At 40.3% G+C, this 23,862-nt stretch overlaps 1 protein-coding gene across 3 annotated transcripts in view; it reads left to right on the top strand.

Moving 5' to 3' along the window:
* The window catches only part of phf21b (PHD finger protein 21B), a 147,441-nt gene that overhangs the window by 57,912 nt on the left and 65,667 nt on the right, over positions 1–23,862 (top strand). For all 3 annotated transcript variants that reach the window (XM_073059201.1, XM_073059199.1, XM_073059200.1), the window contains 2 exons: positions 14,920–15,012; positions 22,318–22,662. In XM_073059201.1, the coding sequence (XP_072915302.1) occupies positions 14,920–15,012; positions 22,318–22,662 (438 nt within the window). The remainder of the gene's footprint in view (positions 1–14,919; positions 15,013–22,317; positions 22,663–23,862) is intronic.

The raw sequence follows: 23,862 nt of genomic DNA, 5'->3' as shown, positions 1-23,862 counted from the left end.
GGATACGTAAATAAGTAGATCCCCTTTAACTTTTGACCAGCGGTATGACTTGCTTCATCACTGATATTTTTTTCATAAGAAAATAAGAAATACAAGAGTCATCCATTGTGTATGGGACTTGCTCTGCTCTTCATTATTATTCTAGCTGATTCAGTACTTTGTCCAAACTTTCAGATACCCATATGGTTTTATTCTTTTAACTTGTGAAGAAAACCCAATAGTTTCAGCAGTGTATATATTAATCACTGAGATCCTCATACCATAAGGTATAAAATCCCCAAAACACGTGGTTTTCTGTGTGAAGAGACTTCTCTTAACAATTCTAATGTCTGATTTCTTATTCTGGTACTGCTTCCTAATTTTGTTCTTTCCAATCTGAAGAAACAGTGTCCTGCACTTATACTATAAATCTTTCTCAGATTCTATGTCAGAACAGAACAACCGCTCGTGCTACTCAGCTCCAGGAAATATAAAGCGTTGCATTCAATAATCCGAAATTCTTCCATGGATACTTAGAATATTTAACTTGATCTTAACAGGAAAATTGGGCTCAGGGAGTGATAACTGTTTTGTTGATACCCAGCTCAACTCAGGGGCAATGACTAAATTGGTCCACTCAAAGAGAACAAAGCAGGGCAGTAATTTGGTAGTGGGAAAGAAAGGGTGAGTGCATGAGTGATGGGTAAGCACAGAAAGCTCAAGCTGGTTTGAAGAATAGTATGAATTACTGTGAAAGTTGGAGAACAAAATTACAAAGCTAGCTGAATGGACCTGTCATTTGAGGTCTGTGCAGACTGAAAAATAAGAATGCAATCATTTAAGTGAAAATCTAAAAAACAACTGCAGATGCTGTAAATCTGATTTTAAAAATAGCAAAATACTATGAATTTTCATATGGTTAGGCTGCAAATTTTTCTGTGACTTGAAATGTTGACTCTGTTTCCCTTCCCACAGGTGTTGCCTGATCTGCTGAGTATTTCCAGCATTTTTTGTTTGTTTTGCAATCATTTAAGTGTTTGATACTTCCCCCACCATCTTGGGGTCAGTCCTTCAATTAAATCATCTGATCACTTGTTATGGAATTTGATTTCTTTCACCCATTTTCATTAATGCAGTTGTGAGATTCAGAAATGCAATGAATGTGATGGTTGCATGACTTATAAATGAAATCTCTTGAGTCTCATGAAGGGTCCTTTGTCCAAAACATTAACTGTTTATCTTTTCATACATGCTGTCTGACTTGCTGCACATTTCCAGAAATTTCCATTGTTTTTTGTTTTTTTTAATCCTATATGCATAAATCTAGTCAGCCAGGAAATTTCCCATCATTTTACCATTGACAACTTAATATAAGCCGACTAGCTTAATATTATGATAACTCCTCATTAAGCCATTTTGACTCCTATTATTCTAAAATGTTGCCCTTTGTTTAACACATCCCTGACTCATCTTCCTTCCTGAATAATATGACTTTAAAGATCATAATCTACTGAAATTCTGTGAAATTAGTACCCCTTTCTAGGTAGTCACAGTGACAGTTGATTGGACCATTCACTTTGTACCTTTGTCAAAACATGAAATAATGCTTTTTAAGGATTTGCAAAAAGCTTCAGTATAAAGTCTTATGAGGAAAGATTGAATGAGTTAAGGGCATTTCTCTTTGGAGTGATGGGGGAAGGAGAGGCAAATTGATAGGTGTATAAGATTATGAAAGGTATAGATAGAGTGGACAGACATTACCTTTTTCCCAGGACGGCAATGGCTAATACCAGAAGAGATACATTTAAGGTTAATGATGCAAAGCTTGGGGGAGATGTTCGGCTTGTACGGGAGAGTGAAGAGATAATTGATCAAAGTTGCAGGGAAGTAGTCACCCCAAAGTTGCAGGAGGCAAGTAGCTGGGTGACTGTCGAGACAAATGGAAATAGGCAGTTAGAGCAGAGCACCCCTGTGACCATTCCCCTCAAAAGCACTTTTGTGGGGGTGACCTCCCAGGAGAATGCCATGGCGACCGGGTTACAGTTACTGAGCATGGGTCTGGAGTGCAGAAGGGAAAGAGAGAGAAGAAGAAGGAGTGGTAGTGACAGGGGACTCAATAGTGAGGGGAACAGACAGGAGATTCTGTGGATGTGAACGGGACACTCGGATGGTATGTTGCCTCCCAGGTGCCAGGGTCAAGGATGTCTCGGATCGCGTCCACAACATTTTGGAGAGGGAGGGGGAGTAGCCAGATGTCTTGGTACTTATTGGTACCAATGACATAGGCAGGACAAGCAAAGAGGTTCTGAAAAGAGAATTTAGAGAGCTAGGTAGAAAGCTGAGAAGCAGGACCTCCTGGATAGTAATTTCTGGATTGCTGCCTGTGCTTCGCGCCAGTGAGGGTAGAAACGGGTTGATTTGGCAGATAAATGCGTGGCTGAGAAGCTGGTGTTGGGTCAGGGTTTCAGGTTCTTGGATCATTGGGATCTCTTCTGGGGGAAGTATGACCTGTTCAAAAGTGATGAGTACCAATATTCTTTTGGGCAGGTTTGTTAGAGCTGTTGGGGAGGGTTTAAACTAAATTGGCAAGGGGATGGGAACTGGAGTGAAGGGACACTGGGAAAGGACGGATGGTTAAAAAAAAAAGGTAAAGATAGCATACAGTCAGACTGTCAGGAAGGACAGGCAGGTGATGGGACTTAGTTGCAGCCAACAGGCTGAGTATTGAAACATTAGGGATGCAGAATCAGAAAGGATAACATATGGTACTCAAGGTGTTGTATCTAAATGCGCATAGTATAATAAATAAGGTGGATGATCTTGTTGCACTATTACACATTGCCAGGTATGATGTTGTGGCCATCACTGAATCGTGACTGAAGGATGGTTGTAGTTGGAAGCTAAATGTCCAAGGTTACACATTATATTGGAGTGATATGAAGGTAGGCAGAGGGGGTGGTGTAGCTCTACTGGTAAAGAATGGCAATAAAATCAGTAGAAAGAAGTGATATAGGATCAGAAGATGTTGAATCCTTATGGGTTGAGTTAAGAAACTGCAAGGGTAAAAGGACCCTGATGGCAGTTATATACAGGCCCCGCAACAGTGGCTGGGGAGGTGGACCACAGATTACAACAGGAAATAGAAAAGGCATGACAAAAGGGCAATGTTATTTTAGATATGGGAGATTTTAACATGCAGGTCAATTAGGAAAATAAGGTTGGTAATGAACCTCAAGGAGTGAGTTTGTTGAATGCCTAAGAAATGGCTTTTTAGAGCAGTTTGTCACTGAGCCTATAAGGGGATCAGCTATACTGGAGTGGGTGTTATGTAATGAATTGGAGGCAATTAGGGAGCTTAAGGTAAGAGAACCCGTAGGAACCAGTAATCACAATATGATTGAGTTCAACTTGAAATTTGAGAGATGGAAAGTAAAGACTGATGTAGCAGTATGTCAGTGGAGTAAAGGAAATTACAGTGTTACGAGAGAGTTTACTTTGGCCAAAGTAAACTGCAAGGAGCTGCTGGCAGGGATGACAGCAGAGCAGCAATGGTGTGAGTTTCTGGGAAAAATGAGGAAGGTGCAGGACATGTGTATTCCAAAAATGAAGAAATGCTCAAATGGTAAAATAGTACAATCATGGCTTACAAGGGAAGTCAAAGCTATTGTAAAAGCAAAAGAAAGGGCATACAAGAAAGCAAAAATTAGTGGGAAGATGGAGGATTGGGAAGTTTTAAAAAATCTACGGAGAGCAACTTAAAAAAATCATTAGAAAAGATGAAATATGAAAGCAAGTTAGCAAATAATATCAAAGTGGATAGTGAAAGTTTTTTCAAGTATGGGGAAAAAAAAGAGAAATGAGGGTGGACATAGGACCACTAGAAAATGAGGCGGGAGAAATAATAACGAGGGACAGGGAGATGGCTGATGAACTAAATGAGTATTGTGTATCAGTCTTCACTGTAGAAGACAATGGCAGTATGCCTGATGATGTAGTGTGTGAAGGAAGAGAAGTAGGTGCAGTTACTATTATAAGAGAGAAGGTGCTTTAAAAAGCTGAAAGATCTAAAGGTACATAAATCATCCGGACTAGAGGAACTGCAACCTAGTGTTCTGACAGAGGTAGCGTTAGAGATTGTGGTGGCATTAGAAATGATCTATCAAAAATCACTGGACTCTGATATGGTGTCAGAATACTGGAAAATTGCAAATGTCACTCCACACTTTTAAGAAAGGAGGAAGGCAGCAGAAAGGAAATTATAGACCAGTTAGCCTGACCTCAGTGATTGGGAAGATGTTAAAGTCAATTGTTAGGATGAGGTGATGGAGTACTTAGTGACATAGGATAAGATAGGACAAAGTCAGCATGGTTTCCTTCAGAGAAAATCCTGCCTGACGAACCTGTTGGAATTCTTTGAGGAGATTACAAGTAGAATAGATAAAGAGGATGTAGTGGATGTTGTGTATTTGGATTTCAGAAGGCCTTTGACAAGGTGCCTCACATGAGGCTCCTTACCAAGTTAAGAGCCCATGGTATTACGGGCTCATGGTTAGAGCAATGGCTGATTGGTAGGAGGCAGCGAGTGGGAATAAAAGGATCCTTTTCTGGTTGGCTGCTAGTGACTAGTGGTGTTCTGCGGGTGTCGATGTTGGGAACCACTTTTTATGCTGTATATAAATGATTTAGATGATGGAATAGATGGCTTTGTTGCCAAGTTTGCAGATGATATGAAGATTGGTGGAGGGGCAGGTAGTGTTGAGGAAACAGGTAGGATGCGGAAGGGCTTGGACAGATAGGAGTATGGGCAAGAAAGTGGCAAATGAAATACAATGTTGGAAGATGCATGGTCATGCACTTTGCAAGTAGAAATAAATGCACGGACTATTTTCTACACGGAGAAAATCCAAAAATCTGAGATGCAATAGGACTTGCGAGTCCTTGTGCAGAACACCACCACAAAGGTTAACTTGAAGGTTGAGTCGGTGGTGAGGAAGGCAAATGCCATGTTTGCATTCATTTCAAGATGTGTAGAATAAAAGAGCAAGGATGCTGAGGCTTTATAAGGCACTAGTAAGGCTTCACCTTGAGTATTTTGAACAGTTTTGGTCCCCTCATCTTAGAAAAGGTTGTGCTGGCATTGGAGAGGGTCCAGAGGAGGTCATAAGGATGATTCCAGGAGTGAACGTTTGATGGCTCTGGGTCTGAACTCGCTAGAATTCAGAAGAATGAGGAGGGGATCTCATTGAAATCTTTCAAGTTGTTGGAAGGCCTAGACAGCAGATGTTCAAAGGATGTTTCCCATGATGGGAGAGTGTAGGACAAGAGAGCACAGCCTCAAGATAGAGGGCGCACTTTTGAAAACAGATGCAGAGAAATTTCTTGAGCCAAAGGGTGGTGAATTTGTGGAATTTGTTGCCATGTGCAGCTGTGGAGGCCAAGTTGTATTTAAGGCAGAGATTGATAGGTTTTTGATTGGACGGCATCAAAGGTTATGGGGAGAACGCCGGGAACTGGAGTTGAAGAGGAGTAAAAAAAAAGGATCAGCCATGATTGAATGGTGGAGCACACTCGAATTGCCAGCTGGTCTAATTCTGCTCCTATGTCTTAATGTTCTTATGTCAGATGTCGATATTTTTTTAAGCGGAGTGATGAATGTCCAGAACCTACTGCCGGTGTTGGTGTTGGTGTTGGTGCTGCTATAATAGTAGCAACATCTATGAGATTCTTAGATGTACACATGGGTGTAAGAAAAATTGAGGGTCAAGCTGTCAAGGGGACTCCACAGAGTGGATGTAAAGAGAAAGTTACATACACAAAATGTTGGAGGAATGCAGTAGGCTAAGCAGCATCTAGGAAAAAAGTATAGAGTTAACATTTTGGGCTGAGACCATTCATCAGGACCGGGGGGGGGAAAAGGATGAGAAGTCAGGGTAAGTAGGTGGGGAGAGGGGAGGAAGAAGTTCAAGGTGGTAGGTGATAGGTGAAACTGGGAAGGGTGAAGTAAAGAGCTCAGAAGTTAATTAGTGAAAGAGATGGCTGGAGAAGGGAGAATTTGCTAGGAGAGGGTAGAAGACCTTGGAAGAAAGGGAAGTGGGAGGTGAACCAGAGAGAGCTGATGGGCAGGTAAGCAGATGGGGTGAAAGAAGGAAATGGGGAATGGTGAAGGAGAGTGGAGTACAATTACTGGAAGTTCAAGAAATGAATGTTCATTCCATTAGGTTGGAATGTAAGGTGGAATATCAGGTGTTGCTTGTCCAACCTGAGTGTTGCCTCATTGCAGCAGTAGGGGAGACCACGGAATGGGAATGGGCAGTAGAAATGAAATGAGTGACCAATGGGAGATCCCACTTTTTCTGGCAGATGGAGTGTAGGTGCTCGGTGAAGTGGTCTTCCAATCTACATTGTGTCTTGCTGATGTACAGGAGGCCACACCAGGAGCACCGGATACAGTAGATGACCTGAACAGATGACATATGAAGTATCACCTCACCTGGAAGGATTGTTTGGGGCCCTGAATGGTAGTGTGGGCGAAGGTGTTCTGCTTGGGTGGGAAGAGGTATCATTCAGGTAGCTGTGAGGGTCTGTTGGTTTATAACAGACATCAGTAGATAAACTGTCTCCAGAGGTAGAGACAGAAAGATTGAGAAAGTGGAGAGAATGGTTGGAAATGGACCAGGCAAATTTGAGGGACAGGGTGGAAGTTGGTGGCAAAGTTGATGAAGTCAATAAGCTCAGTGTGGGTGTAGGAAGCAGTAGCAATGCAGTTGTCGATGTAGTGTTGGGAATGTTGGGGAGTGATACCAGTTTAGGCTTGGAACATTGACTGTTCCATGTAGCCAACAAAAAAAGCAGGCATAGCTGAGACCCATGTGAATGCCCATGGCTACACCTTTGCTTTGAAAGAAATGGGAGCAGCCGAAGGAGAAGTTATTGAGAGTGAGGTCCAGTTCTGCCAGATGAAGGAGAGTGGTGCTGGAGGGGAACAGGTTGGGTTTAAGGTCTTCCTGATGGAAGATGGAGGTGTATAGGGATGGGACACCAATTTTAAAAAGAGACGATCAGGGCCAGGATTTTTGAAGTCATTGTATAGATCCAGACTGTGTGAAGTGTAGGTAGGAAGGGACTGAACTGGGGGGGTGTGGTGAGGGGTGGATAAAACAGATTTGAGGTATGCAGATTTAAGTTTGGTGGGGTAGGAATAAGCAGAAACAGTGGGTCTACCTGGATGGGCAGGTTTGTGGATCTTGGAGAAGAGAAGGTTTGCTTTTTTGTATGTATCTAGTAAGATGAGAAGTTGCCTATGAACCATTCTTCCTCCAAAGAGTGATGAAAGCAGCCTTAATGCAGAAGTGGATAGTTGGTTGATATAATAGTGGGGGATGGTGTGGATCACTCCTGAATGGTCTTCCTTTGGTTCTGAGACTGTAATCCTTGGTTTCAGGCATCCTGTTTAGGGTAAACTTCAACCCTACCTCTACAAGGCCATAAGAATTTTGTACGTTTTGATAACATCATTTCTGATTCTTTTCAAGCCTAGAGCATGGACTCAATCACTGTTACTTAGCCTCATTGAGCAATTTGCTTCTCTCCTAGGAACCATTCTGGTTAATTTGCACTTCTATTGCAAGCATGTGAAGTATACAATATTCTAAATGTTGTCATTTAAGGGCCCTTCATATTTCCAATATATTTTAAAATATTCTTCTGCTCAAAATCCTCTAGTCATTAAGTCCAGTGTACTATTTGCAATCCTAACAAATGCTGTGAGCTGGCATTCCTCGTGACTCAGGGCATGCAGATCCTTATAGATCCTCTGCATGTGGACAACCCTCAGTTTCTCATTTTAAAAAAAATCAGTTTTTCTGTTTTGGCCCATCAAAGTTGCCAGTAAACTTTTTTTGTGTTGCATACCTTTGTTATCATCCATTCATTTGGCCTGTCAATGTACTCCTGCAAACTGTTTGCTGTATCCTCATATCTGGCACTGCCATGCCAGCCAGCTTTGTATCATCAGCAAAGTTGGGTATATTAGTCTTGTTTCCCTCATCCAAATCATTTGATATAGTTCGTGAATAGCTGGGGCTCCTGCTCTAATCTTTGTAGCCTCTCAACCAAAAAAAATTATTCTTGTATTCAGATTGTTTGTTATCCTCAATCCATGTGAATGTTTTATTCTCAATTTCATGTGCTCTAATTTTGTTTAATTTCTTGTATGGCACATTTTTTTGAAGGCCTTCTCAGAAATGAAATTTATCACATCCATTAGTTCCTCTTTACCTATTCTGCTAGTTAACATTTCAAGAGGACTTAAATATAAAAGCAAAGATGTAATGTTGAGGCTCTTTCAGGCACTGGTGAAGGCTCACTTGGAGCATTGTGAGTAGTTTTGGGCCCCTTATCTAAGAAATGATGTGCTGACATTGTTGAGGGTTCAAAGGAGGTTCACAAAAATAATTACACCATTGAAAGGCTTACCACATAAGGAGCATTTGATGGCTCCAGGCCTGTACTCACTGGAGTTCAGAAGAATGAAGGGGATCTCATTGGAGCTTAAATGTTGAAAGCCTCAGTAGAGTGGATAGGGAGAGAATGTTTCATATGGTGGGGGAGCCTAGGACCAAAGGCACGGCCTCAGGATAGAGGAAAGTCCATTTAGAACAGAGATGAGGAGGAATTTCATTAGCCAGAGAGTGGTGAATCTGTGAAATTTGTTGCCATAGGCAACTATGGAGGCCAAGTCATTGGGTATATTTAACGCAGAAGTTGATAGGTTATTGATTAGTTAGAGCATGAAGGGTTATGGTGAGAAGGCAGGAGATTGGGGCTGAGAGGGAAATGGATCAGCTATGATAAAATGGCGAAACAGACTCGATGGGCTAAATGGCTTAATTCTGCTCCTGTATCATACTGTCTTATGAGTGGTAGTTCTGTGGGTGAAAATGCCCTGTTGGTGAGACAGGTCAGAGGAGAATAGCCAGGCTGGTTCAAGCTGACAGGAAGGCTAAAGTAACTCAAAGAACCATGTGTTAACAACAGTGTGCAGAAGAGCATCATTGAACACACACATGTTGAACCTTAAAGTGAATGCGCTACAGCAGCAGAAGAACACACCAGGTTCCACCCCTGTATCTAATAAAGTGGCCACTGAGTGCACTTTCTTAACTCTTTGATAAGTGCACCTTAACCACAAAATTAATTAGAGCATAGAACATAGCACACTTACAACCATGATGTGATAGTAAGTGATCAGCCATGATCTCAGAATGGCGGTGCAGGCTCAAAGGGCCGAATGGCCTACTTCTGCACCTATTGTCTATTGTTATACCAACATTTTAACTTTATATGATCAGTCTAAACTTTCCCTTCCAGATAGCCCTCGATTTTATCTTTAAATGACTGTCAGTCTTGCACAAGTCTGGATCTAACATAGCATCACACAAATTTCTGTGAAGAGACAGAGCCTCAGAATAGGGAGCCTTCCATTTAAAACAGAGATGAGGAAAAATTTCTTTAGCCAGATGGTAGTGAATCTGCATAGTTGTTTGACATAGATTGCTGTGGAGGCCAAGTCATTGGTAAATTTAAAGCAGAGGTTAATAGATCCTTGATTAGTAAGGGCATCAAAGGTTATGGGGAGACGCAGGAGAATGGAGTTGAGGGATAATAAATCAGCCATGATGGAATGGCAGAGCACACTTGATAGGCTGAATGGCCTAGTTCTGCTCCTATGTCTTATCGTATTAACATCCGATCTGTGGGCATCACTAAAGAACCAACAGAATTTTGGAAGTTGAGGACTTACCCCATTTTATATCTATTTTACCTTTGGATTTCCAGAGCTGTCAATATTTTACTTGTACATCATCAGAAAAATACATAAACTCCAGGTAATAAATTCCACTAAAAGATAATTCAAGCAAAGATGGCATTACTTAGATTTTAAAGGATTAATAGTTGATTTGGTTGAAGTTTAGAAGAAACTAGTTGATCTATTCTACATCAACAAGTTAGGGATTCTCCAACTGAATATTAGAGCCAAACTTTGAAGAAGTAAGATTAGTAAATGTAAATGCTTCAGCAAACTCAGAGCAAGCAGTAATTGCTCTGAGTTGTTATTTTGGAAATATTTGTTAACCAGAGTGATTGTCCAGGTGTTAGATTACAATCATAACAGAGTTGCTGCCATTTGCTGTTATAATTACATGAAAAGGACATAATTTTCAAACACTTTGCTAATGTGTAATGCACCATGAAATGTACTGGTTTTTAGTTCCCTTAGTTCCCCATGTTATTTTTAATCAGAGTCAAAGTTAAGTTTATTGTCATAGGCATGAGCACATATATTCACTGGTGCAGTGAAAAGCATGTTTGCAACAGCATTACTTGCATTTAGCATTGAATAAGCAGCATTCCTAAAAAGAACATAGATTTAATATAAATCATACAGAATTTTCACATAAAACACAATTAGAGCGAAAATAATATTCATTTTAGTGCAAAGTAAAGTTCATAATGTTTCTAAACTGGTGATTAGGGTACTTGTTCTTGGACTGGTGATGTGGCAGTTTAGGCTTTTGTATCTCCTGCCTGATGGCAGGTATGAGAAACTGGCATGGATCGGATGGTGGTAATTTTGAAGCTCGATATTGCCTTTTAATAATACTAATGTTAAGGAGGGATGTATTAAGTATTCTATGCAGTTTCTTGCATTCTTGCACATTTGAATTGCCATAGCAGACCATGATGCAATGATTCTCGATTCAATCAACAGTACAACTGTAGTAGTTTGTTAGTGATTTGATGACAAGCTGAGCCTTCTTAACCTTATAAGTAAGGTGCGTCATGGCCCTTATTTTCTTATGATTGCAATACTGAGCTGTAGCTGATGAGCTGTTGCCTCATATACCTGTTCCTGTTCAATGGTCCAGAGCAGAGAAGAACCATAGAAATTGCACTAGCAGTTGACCTGTTGTCGTAGTGGACCTTTAGAAACAAATTGGAATGGATCCGGATCACCTTTGAACAATGGATCTGGATCACCTCTGAGCAAGAGTTGATTCACACCATAACTAACATCTCAAAGCACTTCTTTAGGTTGATGTAAGTGCTACCTGATGGTCGCCATTGAGCCAGGTCACCACTCTCTATACTGGCACAATAAATGCAACCTGTAAAGCAGGTGGGAAAATCAGACCATAGAGGTAAGAGATTGAATATGTCTATAAATGCTGCAGCCAGTTAGTCAGTACTCAGCCAGTTACACCACCTAGACCAGATTCATTTTGTAGATCAGTCTTCTAAGGAATGCCCAAACATTGGCCTTTGAAATTACAGGGAACTCTGGAAATGTGGGGTTAGTGTGGAAGTCATGGTTCTCCCTATGAAAGAGCACATAAAAGGCAGTGAGCTCATCTGGGAATGATGGGTTATTGCCACTTATGCTACCCAATCTTGCTTTTCAGGAAGTTGTATTGTGCAAGCTTTGTGGTCACAATTTAGTCTGAAATTGCCTCTTTGAACTTATGGCCTTCTGAGGTTGTACGGGGAAGACTTGTGTTACCCTTGGTCTCCACAGATCTACCCCTCAATAGGTTGAGTCCCTTGATTCAGAGCTTCTGGTCGGGATAATGATCCTTGTAACAGCTGGGCAGTTAATGCAGCATTTGTCCTTTATGGTTTGAAAGGTTCTTTCATAGAAGAAAGAACCCTTTTGTTATCCTTGTCTGTTTCAGGAAAATGGATAAATCACATCTGCTGCAGTATATTTATATAAATTTCTACCATAGGTTGTGGGAGGAATTGCACAATATTGGATTCCCTTGCCTTATATGGGCATTACAGAATTGGAGTGCAGTTGGGAAGCCACTAATGAACAGGTTGATGCAACTTTAGGATCCTGATGCAAATGTACATCAGTGGCATTCTAAAACTGTGTTTTGAAGTAATATCAATGAACAACGGCAGTTTTACGTGAGACTGGTGGAAAATTCTGGACATCTGTATGACATCTACAGACACTACAGAATTTCAAAAACATAATGGAGCTTGGTTTTTGGTGCATCTCAAGCAGCAGAGTGCTTTAGAGCAGAACTGCAGTGGTGGTAGGAGTCCTGGAAAAGCTGCTGAGACTATCTCACCATACTGATACAACATGAGTAACTGCTTGCTGATTACTAGCTTTAAGCAAAATTGATTGCTGAGTTTAAGAAAAATTTATTATTAGAATGCAATTACTTACAGTACCTAGATCATGCAGTTCACAGATGACTCAGTTCCTTGTAATGACACCTGCACTTTTTAAAGAAAAATAAATTACCCATGACCCACCAAATAACTCTGAATGGAATATCACACTACTATGTTCCTTCTATTAAAAAGGAATCCTAATGGGCCTTACTATTTCTTTGTCATCTCTTGTTTATGAAAGGTTTCTGTTTCCTTTTGTTAGCTCCTAATCTTTTCTCATACTATCATTATGTCTCTAAATACAGTACAAGAAACACGGTGAAAATACATTTCTGAGGTTCCCTTTTGAGTTTACGTATATTGTCTCTTCATTTGGTTAGCCATGACAGTCTGTGTTCCCGTTTCCTAATCTACGAATGCTTCTTGCCTCTGGTGAAGAAAGTCTGTGGCCATTTTAGGAATTCTTAACTCTTGCTCATTGTTTTAACTATGTCACCTTAGACTCTTCGAAATATGGCCTCCATTTTGAATGTCCAGCTCCTTTTGTCCTTCTGACAACTCAGTTTATGATCCTTAATGTGGTATAAGGTAGATGGTCTTGTTGTACAGTTCGAGATTGACAGGCATGACGTGGGCATCACTGAGTTATGGCTGAAAGATGATCCTAGTTGGGAGATTAACAGCTAAGGAAACATTTTATTGAAAGGATTGACAAGTAGGCGGATGGGGTGGGGTGGCTCTTTTGGTTTAAAAAAAAAATGAGATCAGATCCTTGGGAAGTGGTGACAAAGGATCAGAAGATTTACAATCTTGTGGGTAGACTGAAGAAACTGTGAAGGTATAAGACCCCGATGGGAGTCATATACAGTCCTCTGAATAGTGACCAGGATGTGGGTTATAAATCACAACGAGACAGTAAAGGCTTGCAATAAGGGCAATGTTTTGATAGTCTTGGGGTATTTCAATATGCTGGTAGATTGGGAAAATCACATTGACGTTGGATCCCAAGAGATGGAATTTGTAGAATGCCTACGAAATTTCCTTTTGGAGTGTTGTTGAGCCCAAGAGGGGAAAGACAATTCTGGATTGGGTGTTGTGTAATGATTTTGATTTGATTAGGGAGCTTTAAGGTAAAGGTGCCTGTAGGAGACAGTGATAGAATTTCTCCTACTGTTTGAGAGGGAGAAGCTAAATTCAGATGTATCAGTATTATAGTGATTAAAAAGGAATTTCAGAAGCATGAGAGAGGAGCTGGCCGAAGTTGATTTGAAGGGAACAATATCAGGGATGATGACAGAGCAGCAATGGCTAGAATTTCTGGGCGCAATTTGGAAGGTGCAGGATAGATGCATCCCAAAGATGTATTCTAAAGCTAGGATAAGGCACCCATGGCTGACAAGGTAAGTTAAAGGCAGCAAGTTAGAGGATTGGGAAACTTAAAAATCAACAGAAAGTAACTAAAAAAAGCATTAAGGAGAGAAAAGATGAAGTTGTTAGTCAGTAATATGAGAGGAAAGAGTGGAAAATGACACTGGAGGGGTAGCAATGGGGTATAAAGTAATAACAGACGAATAGTAAGTATTTAGCGTCGGTGTTCACTGTGGAATACACTAGCAGTATGCCAGAGATTTGAGAGTGTCAGGAGGCAGAAGTGAGTGTAATGGCTATAACTAAGGAGAGTGCACTTGGGAAGCTGAATGGCCTGAAGGCAGTTAAGTCTCTTGGGTCACATGAAATGCACCACAGGTTACTGAAAATAGCGGAAGAGATTGTGGAGGTACTAGTAATCAAAAGTCACTAGATTCTGGAAGATTGGAAAATTGCAAATATCACTCCACTCGTTAAGAAGAGAGAGAGAGGTAAAGGAAGGAGATAAGGCCAGTTAACTAGACTTCAGTGGTTGGGAAGATGTTTTAGAGTACTTGGAGGCACATGATAAAGCGGGCCAAAGTCAACATGGCTTCCTCAAGGTATGTCACATTTTGGGTATTTATGATGGAAGTGGGTTAAATAATGTCACATCTTCAGCAGATTTAAAGAACAAAATACTGAAATCTTCCTTCTTGGAAAAGGTAGAATTGAATGTTATTTAAAATAGTAATATTTTAAAATTTTGCAATTGTGTAAAGCATCCTCAGTGAATTATGTATTGTATTAAAATCTGCTTCATCCTGAATATGTTCACAGCATCTCTCGTGTGAAATTTTGTGCATCATTGGTTTGAGGCCTGATCACAATTTACAATAAATTTCAAAATCCATTCTAGTATGAATTGGTTTAACTCAGAAGGTATTTGGTTGTTTGATTCCAACAGCCAGACTCTTCATTCTCAATTTTTTTAACACCTCATGCTAACTTTAGAACAGATTTTACAGATGAGTAAGAGCCTTGGAAATGCAGGATATGAACTATTACTACATTAACTGTACATTTAATCCATGTTAACAAGTAACTAATGTGTATGTTTTACAAGCCCAATAATGAATATATATTTAAAAGGCTTTTGGCAGTGAAAATACCTCTGAAATAAAATACTCGTTTTGTTTATTTAATGTAATATTGCCCTTGTTTCTCATGAATAATGTTCATTGTTCCACATGTATGATCATTACTGTTTAAATTGTTGATAAATCAATATTTTATTGTGTTTTGTTTCAGCTTCTGTCAGAATTGGATTTCCATATTTGGAAGGCAATTGTAAACAAATGCCTAACTTAAGGAGAAGTTGTATTATGATTTTTTTCCCTTCTACAGACTGTGGGAACTATTACTGCAGTGCCCATCAAGGTCCCCCAAGTCAGCTCATTACAGAGGTTGGCAGGCCAAGGACCCCCAGTGCTACCTCAGGTAAAGATTTTGTTTATTTTATTTTGAATTATAGTGAGGAATAGGCCCCTCCAGCCCAACGAGCCACACTGCCCAGTAACCCACCTATTATTTGGAATGCTAAGTAATAATCCCTTTTGGTTGATACCTTCACTGTTGGACAGCGTTCTTAGGTGTTCCTTGTGGAACAAGGATAACTTTCTTATACTTAAGCTTTATGTATCTTTTGAGCAGGTGAGGAAGGAGATGCTTGACAGGATAGGTAGATGTTAAATTTACTCAATTTTTGTTTCATTCAATGTTTTTGAATCTAGGTGTTATTGGCAAGGCCAGCATTATTTATCTACCCCTAAGGCACTTAAGAAGGCAGTGCTGGAAACTGGTGAGGGTTGAATAATCTCCAAATTAGCATGAACTCCATTCAACTATCTGCTTAATCCTGGATGACATTGAACTTCTTGAGAGTTGTTGCAGCAGTATTCATCCAGGATGTTAAAGAATATTCACTCATGCTTGTGATTTGTGTATTTTAGTTGGCAGAGACTTCAGGATCAGGGGATAAGTGAACATTTTTTTTGTTTCGAGTTAGTGGAGATTTTGAGGACACTGATGTTGGTGGATTTAGTATTGGTAATATTGAGTGAAAGGTAGATGGTCACACTCTGTTTTTGGAGGTTGGCATTACCTGCCGCTCTTGTGCAAATGTTACTTGTCAGGTATTAACCACGCTGCAGTGTTTGATAGATCTTCACGCAGCTTTGAACTGCTTCATTCATTGAGAATTTGAATAGAATTGAATACTGTGCCATCATTGAATATTTCTTCTGCTGACTTTACAATGAAAGAAAAGTTATTGATATAGTAGTTGGAGATTTTTGTGGTTAAGCGATCGCATTGAGGAACTCTTGAAGTGACCTCCTGGACTGGAGATGATTGAGCTTCAGCAACAGACATCTTTGGGCATGGCATTACTCCAGCCACTGGAGCGTTGTCCCTTTGATGGGCATGGATTTAATTTCTGTCAGGGCTCCTTAATGCCACACGCAGACCAATGCTGTCTAATGTTGAGCAGTCACTCAGCTCCACTCTGGAATTCAGCTTGTCTGCATTTTGATGAGGGGTATAAAGAGTTCTAAAGTCAAGCGATCCTGATGAAATTTAAACTATCCATTAGTGTGCAAGCTATTGATAGCAAGCACCACTTGGTAGCACTGTTGATGTCACTTTTTGTCCCTATTACAGACTGGGAGTAGATTGATTGGGTGGCTGACTTAGTTTTGCCTTGTTTGTGGGCATGATGTACTTGTGAAATTTTTCAGATTGTTGGGAAGGTACTAGTGTTGTAATCATGTAGAAACAGCTTGGTTAGAGTTACAACTGGCTCTGCAGCACAGTTCTTCAGCGCCAAGCTAAAGTGTTGTTTTTGGTCTTGGGGCTTATACTATGTCCAGCCATTTTTGAGCTTACTGTGATTCAAGATGGCTGGAAACTGATTTCAGTGGTAATGCAATCTCAAAATGAACATAAAATTGATAATTTATTCAGCATTTCTGTCATTTTGTAGCTTCTTATCTTGTAGCTGTCGTCTTATATTTCGATTGCCCTTCAACATGTATTGAAGCAGGGTTCATCTCCTGGTTTAGTAGAAATGGGAGGAGCAATTAAAGAGTATTCAAGTTCATGAGGTTACCTAAGACACATTTCTACTGCCAAATCCTTTGAGTTTATCCCATTTAACATGATGGTAATGCCATATAACAGAGTGGAGGATGTCATCGTTGTGAAGCTAGGAATTCAAATCTGCTGGGACCGTGTAGTGGTCATTTCTATAATTGCTATCATTGTCAAGGTTTATCAGCCATTTAAGTATAAAGCTTTTCCCTTGTGGGCAAACAGGCCAGTGATTACTTAAATAATAGTCTTTGTAAGTGCATGTACCAAAGCATTGTTTGCTAATGCAGCTTGATGATAGAGGTTGGACTAACCTAAGTTCTGGATTGGAGGCAAAATGGGTTGAACAATTTCTGATTTCTCAGCACTGTTCATGCAGAAAGTTTATTGGAAGTGAGCTGCAACAATATGACAATAAAGACTGAGAAAGTGCTTGGATGATTATACAGCTTTGTGACGTGTATCATAAACTGCTATATGAGTGCAATAACTTGGTTACACATCAGTCAGAGTGCGAACCATTCCTTGATTCTCGTGTGTTGAAGTTGATTGTCCTGAATGGAATCTTTGGCTGTTTAACTTGCATATGTGTAGCAGCTTACATACATCACAGGATGGCAGAGGAAACAAAATTTAATTATACAAATCCAGTGGCAAGCAAGCCTTTTATTGATTCTTTTATCCATTAGATAAACTTATCTTTTATCTAATTTATTAAATGTAGGTCTATGTTTTTGTGATGAAATCACAATATACATTTTGTAATTTTTTCTATTGATATTTCCATGTGAAATCTGATTGTAGATAAGGTATCTTGTCTTAATTCTTTGCCCCAAAAGCAACCAAAACCTAAGGGTTCCAATAAATAGGCTATCACTAAAGTTCTGCTAATTCTGAACATCAGACTAAAACACCAGCTCTTCCCCATGCTGGCTAATTAAAAATAATCCTTAATCTCCTCAGATTCTATAAAATTGCTCAGCAAACTTAATTGTGTGTTTTATACATCCACTGCTTACACATCTTATCTAGTTGAAAATATTTGCCCCAGGTGAAAAATTTGAAAATAAATAATGTATTGACCAATGTCAATTGGTTCTTGGTTAGAACATGGAAGGGCCTTCAATACAGCTAATCTAAGTATACTAATATTGGAATGCAACAAGTATGATATATTAATGCAGTAAATTAGTATAGTTTAATCATCACTTAAATTATCTTGACTCGCTTGTTTGGCTGAGTTTTAAAAAAGAGCTTGTGGCTTTTCAGGATTTCTTGGCGGGCTTCAATCATAATGATCTGTTAGGCACTTGGGAAAGACCAATAAAAGCAAGTGAGGTTTAAGTAGAGCAGCTGTTGTGGGAGTGGCTTTAGTTGGAGTAAACAGTGTCAGAGTGTTCAGGTTCTGGCATGCAAGGGTGAAGGCCAAGATACATTTCTGGTATGTTTTTATCTTTCCTAGTCTGTTAGTATATGGCTAGTCTGGTGAGAATGGGTCCACGATTAGTGATATCAGACAGACAGACATACATACTTTATTGATCCAGAGGGAAATTGGGTTTCGTTACAGCCGCACCAACCAAGAATAGTAAAGAAATATAGCAATATAAAACCATAAATAATTAAATAATAATAAGTTAATCATTGCCAGTGGAAATAAGTCCAGGACCAGCCAATTGGCTCAGGGTGTCTGACACTCCTAGGGAGGAATTGTAAAGTTTGATGGCCATAGGTAGGAATGACTTCCTATGACGCTCAGTGTTACATCTCGGTGGAATGAGTCTCTGGCTGAATGTACTCCTGTGCTTAACCAGTACATTATGGAGTGGATGGGAGACATTGTCCAAGATGGCATGCAACTTGGACAGCATCCTCTTTTCAGACACCACCGTCAGAGAGTCCAGTTCCACCCCCACAACATCACTGGCCTTACGAATGAGTTTGTTGGTTCTGTTGGTGTCTGCTACCCTCAGCCTGCTGCCTCAGCACAGAACAGCAAACATGATAGCACTGGCCACCACAGTCTCGTACAACATCCTCCGCATCGTCCTTCGTGTTATGTTCTTCATGTGAGATGTTGGAATTCTGGGAGACCTCCATTCTCCCTTTTAACTGCATCTACACAAGTTTCATTGATCTACAGCTTCTTAGAGATCATGTTAAGGAACTGGATTTGCAGATCAATGACTTTCGACTCATGGGAAAATGAGGAAGTGATGGATAGGAGCTATAGGGAATAATTGCCACTAAGGTGCAGGAGGAAGAGGGAAAGGATATAGGCATCCAGTGCAGAGTATCCCTGTGGCCATTCCTCTGAATAATACATAAACCACTTAGCATACTGTTGGGGGAAAATCTGCTAGGGGAAGCTGTAGTGAGTGGCCCCCTGGCACTGAGCTTGGCTCTGACTTAGAAGAAGAGGGAGGGGGTGGAGAAGAAAATGCAGTATTGATAGAGGATTCCATATTTAGAGTAGTAGACAGGAGATTCTGTGGAAGTGAAAGAGACACCCAGAATTTGTGTTGCCTTCCAGGTGCCAGTGCAGATATTTCTTGGATTGGGTCCACAACATTCTAAAGGGATAGGGTGAACAGCTGGAAGTACAACATCATGGGTAGGAAAAGGGATGAGGTCTTGAAGAGAGAATATAGGAGTTGGGAAGACAGCTGAAAAATGGGACCAAGAGTAGTAACCCCTGGATTGTTGCCTTTGCTGCAAGTCAGTAAGGGTAAGAGTAGGATGAACTCGCAGATGAATGCATGACTGAGGAATTGGTGCAGGCTGCAGGGTTTTTGATTTTTGGATCATTGGGGTTTCCTCTGGGGAAGGTATAACCTGTACAAAAAGGACAGGTTACACCTGAACCCAAGGGGCACCAATATCTTGCAAACAGGTTTGCTAGAGCTGTTGGGAAGTGTTTAAACTAATTTGGCAGGGGTATGGGGATAGGGCTGAGGACGGGGCAGTTAGTAAACAAGTTGATGCAGTCTGTAATGAGACCGTGAGAAAGGACATGCAGATGAATGTGAAAAATTGCAGTCAGTGGGATGAATTAAAGTGTTAACGGAGACAAAATGGAAAGGGGTAAAGAATACAGGACTGAAGGTGTTGTGTTTGAATGCACGTGGTATACAGAATAAGGAAATCCTTTAAGATAAGGTTACTAATTAACCCATATTTATTTATTGACATACAGCATGGAATAGAGCCTTCCAACCATTTGAGTCACACTGTCTAGCAACCCCTGATTTAATCCTAGCCTAATCACTGGAAAATTTACAATAACCAATTAACTTATCAACCAATATGCCTTTTGACTGTGGGAGGAAACCTATGCAGTCACAGGGAGAACGTACCAATTCCTTGTAGGCGGTTGTGGGAATTGAACCTGTGTCGATGGCACTGTAAAGCGTTGTACTAGCCACTACACTACTGTGCTGCCCCTAACAGGACAAGGAAATTCTGTTATGATTCAAGTAAATCTCTTTATGATGAGCTTTCTGTGGCTGATTGCAACAATGTATGAGCCCCTGTAACAGCATTGTATTATGCATCTTGTCATCCTTCTCCAGCTTCTTGAGTGTTTGACATGGTATAGTGTACCATCCTTTAACTTGTTTTTCTACTCCACTTCCCAGAGCAGTGCCATTCTTTTCACTTAATTCCATTCTTTCTTAATCTGAAATCAGGTACATATTTCTAGCTATTGATCTGCCTCCTACCTGTATATAGTAATATTGAGAATCTTCCATTTGCGTTCTTCCATTTTCTCATACATTACATTAGTGACCCCAGTCACACAATTAATCAGTTTCCACGTTTAATTTCCACGTTCAACTCCACATGAAGCATAATTTTTTCTCCATTTAAAATATGGGAAGACAAGCCGTATTTGCATTTGATCAATTTCATTTATGGATAACTGGACTGGGCTGTGCTGTTGTTTGTAAGGGACTTTATTCACTCCATCACACTGTTTGATATTGATAATTAACAATGAAAAGAATACATATTTACATTCCCTATAGAGTGAATGGGAACTAAAACAATCCTGTTATTGATCATTAGCCATATAAATTACTGGAACATAAAATATCTATATGTTATATTCATAATGAAATTCTAAACACATCAAGTATCAACACTTGTGGAATTTTGTCGTTGAGCCTACTGGGGGGAGCAGCTACACTGGGTGGGTTTTACATAATGAACCGGAAGTGATTAGGGAGCTTAAGGTAAAAGAACCCTGAGGAGACAGTGATCACAACTGAACAACCAAACTAAATAATGGTACTGAGGCCAGTAATCATGAAGTACTTTGACTGGCTGGTAATGGCACATATCAAAAACTCCATTCCCACCATACTGGGCACTTTCCAATATGCTTATCGACAGAACTGCTGTATGACAGATGCCAGAGCATCTGTCATGCACCTGACCTTGACACACTTATTTTAAAAATGCAGGTGCCTCCAGGACTACGTGCTGAGCCAATTGCTGTACACTCTGTTCACACACAAATGCATGGCTGAATACCCGAATAATCACTTCAAGTTCACCGGTGGTATGACAGCAATGGGATTATCCCCAATAATCGCTATGAATGGCCTGCAGAGAGGACGTGGAAGAGTTCCATGCCTGGTGTGAAGTAAATAACCTCTTCCTGAATGTCAACAAGCCAAAGGAAATGGTTATCGACTTCAGGAGTACTCATACCACTCATACCCAGTTTTACATCACCTAATTAGCAGTGGAAACTGCAAGCAATTTCAAATTATTGGGCGTGCATGTCACGCACAAACTCTCATGGCCCCAGAACTCATTCTACACGATCAGGAAAACTCACCAATGCCTCTACTTTCTGAGGTGGCTGAAGAGAGCTGAACTATGCACATTAATACTCATATCCTTCTACAGATGCGTGGTAGAGAGCATTCTAACATGCTGCATCATTGCATGGTATGGAAACTGCACTGCAGTGGACAGGAACTCAACTCATCACCCACACTAGCCTGTCTGCCATCAAGGATGTAGGTACAGAAGGGTACTGGGAAAGGGTCAGAAACAGCATGAAGGATCCCACCCACCCTGCTTATGGTCTATTCCTCTGACTCCCATCAGGAGGAGGTTACATAGCATCCATGCCAAAAACTGGCTCAAAAACTGCTTTTCTCAAGCAGTAAGGCTGATCAACACCTCACCCACTAACCCACCCGTCCACACCCCCCCCCACCACCACTAGTTTAGCATATCGTATCAGTCACCTTATGTATGGTACATGCTGTTTTTTGCCTAGTGTCACTTTTTGGACAAAAAAATCAATTTATGTATATAAGCTATCTTGTGTGTTTATATTTATTACATCAGATCTGGAGTAACAATTATTTCATTCTCCTTTACACTTGTGTCTGGAAATGACCTAATGAAAAATGGGCAATCTTCAATTTAACTTTGGTGAATTCTGCAACTTCGAATTTGTTTCCTCATTGCTGTATATACAAAAATGTTGGCACTAAGAGAAAACATCGTTAATGCTGTTAAGTACTCATTTAGAATAGATAATCCCTCAGTAAAACTCAAATGAATTGTATTATCTAATCAAGGGTATTTGTTTAAAATCTCTTGTAAAATTTTATGATATACTTGCTTCTTCAGGTTAGGCCAAAGACCCTAGTTCCAGACAGCCTCTCAGTCACTCTGTGTCGTGACCAGACTTCCGGTCAGCCTCAGTCTCTTCAAAAAAGCACCATTGTCAGCATCAAGAACCCAAGTCCGACTCTTCCCACTGCCAATAATACCGTCAATCATGTGCAGACATCGACTAGCCAAACACAAAACTTTGCAGAGTCGTCATTGGTTACGACACCAATCAGCAGTGCTGGTGTGGCTTTTGCAATCATCTCTGCTTCCCCCAACAATGGCAGTTCCATGAGCAGCAGTACAGTCTCCCTGACCAGTGACACCATCAGTGTTCAACCTCTTCTGCTCAGCACAGATAAGGTAAGGAAAATCTAAAGAAAACGTGTCATGAGACTAAACAAAACATGATTAGAATACAGTTTAATTTACCACTGCAGTAGATTTCTTGTATTATGTATAATTACATTACCTTTAACTTTAATCAGCCACATTGCTTCATAGTGCCAAACAGAAAAAATTTACATGATGGTACATTTCCATGTGAAAAAGTATGGTCTTTATTTTTGGTAATATCATTGAAAAGTACTCTTATTAGAAGCTTCCCATGATTTTTGGCATATTACTTAAAATACAATAGAAGTTTCCAAGGTACTTCACTAAAACATTGAAGAAAATTGAAGGGTTTTGGCCTGAAATGTCGACTGTACTTTTTTCCATAGATGCTACCTGACCTGCTGAGTTCTTCCAGAATTTTGTGTGTGTTGCTGAAAAAAAAACAGTACTTGCTACCTGTTTTACTGCTGGTGATTAGGGCAGCAATGAAGGTCCTCCATCTCTGGCAGTGCTCCAAGCCCCCGAACATGTCAGTAGCTTCCTTTTGGTTTTCACTACTATCAGTTATGCATGTCCTGGAGACCCAGGAACACTGTCACACCCAGTTGCAGAAGGGTTCTTTGTTGCTGTTTCCGTAACAATTTTTTTTACCCTTCACTGTTGTTAGCCCTGAGTTGAACCCCCAATCTGGAGGACTGGCGGACTACTCTGAGTCTGGCCTCTACCCTTTGACCTGTTTGGCATGAGTGACCCTACCAAGAGCCAAAGCATTAAGCCCTGACTCCAGTCAACATAGCTCAATGGGTGATTGAGGCACACACACCTCTAAACCATGACAAGGTTGTGGTTCTCTTGGAGAAAAGAAAATGGTATTGGTCCCTTGAAAGCTTCAAAGTGATATAAAAAAAAGCTGTAAGAAGATGTACAGTGCCTATAAAAAGTATTCCCCCCCCCCCCCCGGAAGTTTTTATGTTTTACTGTTTTATAGTGGATTTAATTTCGCTTTTTTGATGCTTGTCAATAGAAAAAGACTCTTTCGTGTCAACGTGGAAGCAGATCTCTGTAAAGTGATCTAAATTAATTACAGATATAAAACACAATATTTGATTGTGTAAGTATTTAGTGTGTATGACACACTAAATCATCATTGGTACAGCCAATTTGTTTTGAAGTCACATAATTAGTTAAATGGATATGTTTTTGGAGACCTGTGTGCAGTTAAGTTGT

Source organism: Hemitrygon akajei, chromosome 10 (assembly GCF_048418815.1).
Source record: "Hemitrygon akajei chromosome 10, sHemAka1.3, whole genome shotgun sequence".
NCBI lineage: Eukaryota > Metazoa > Chordata > Chondrichthyes > Myliobatiformes > Dasyatidae > Hemitrygon > Hemitrygon akajei.
The sequence above is the reverse complement of the archived record's forward strand: the minus strand, read 5'-3'. Positions and strand labels throughout refer to the sequence as shown.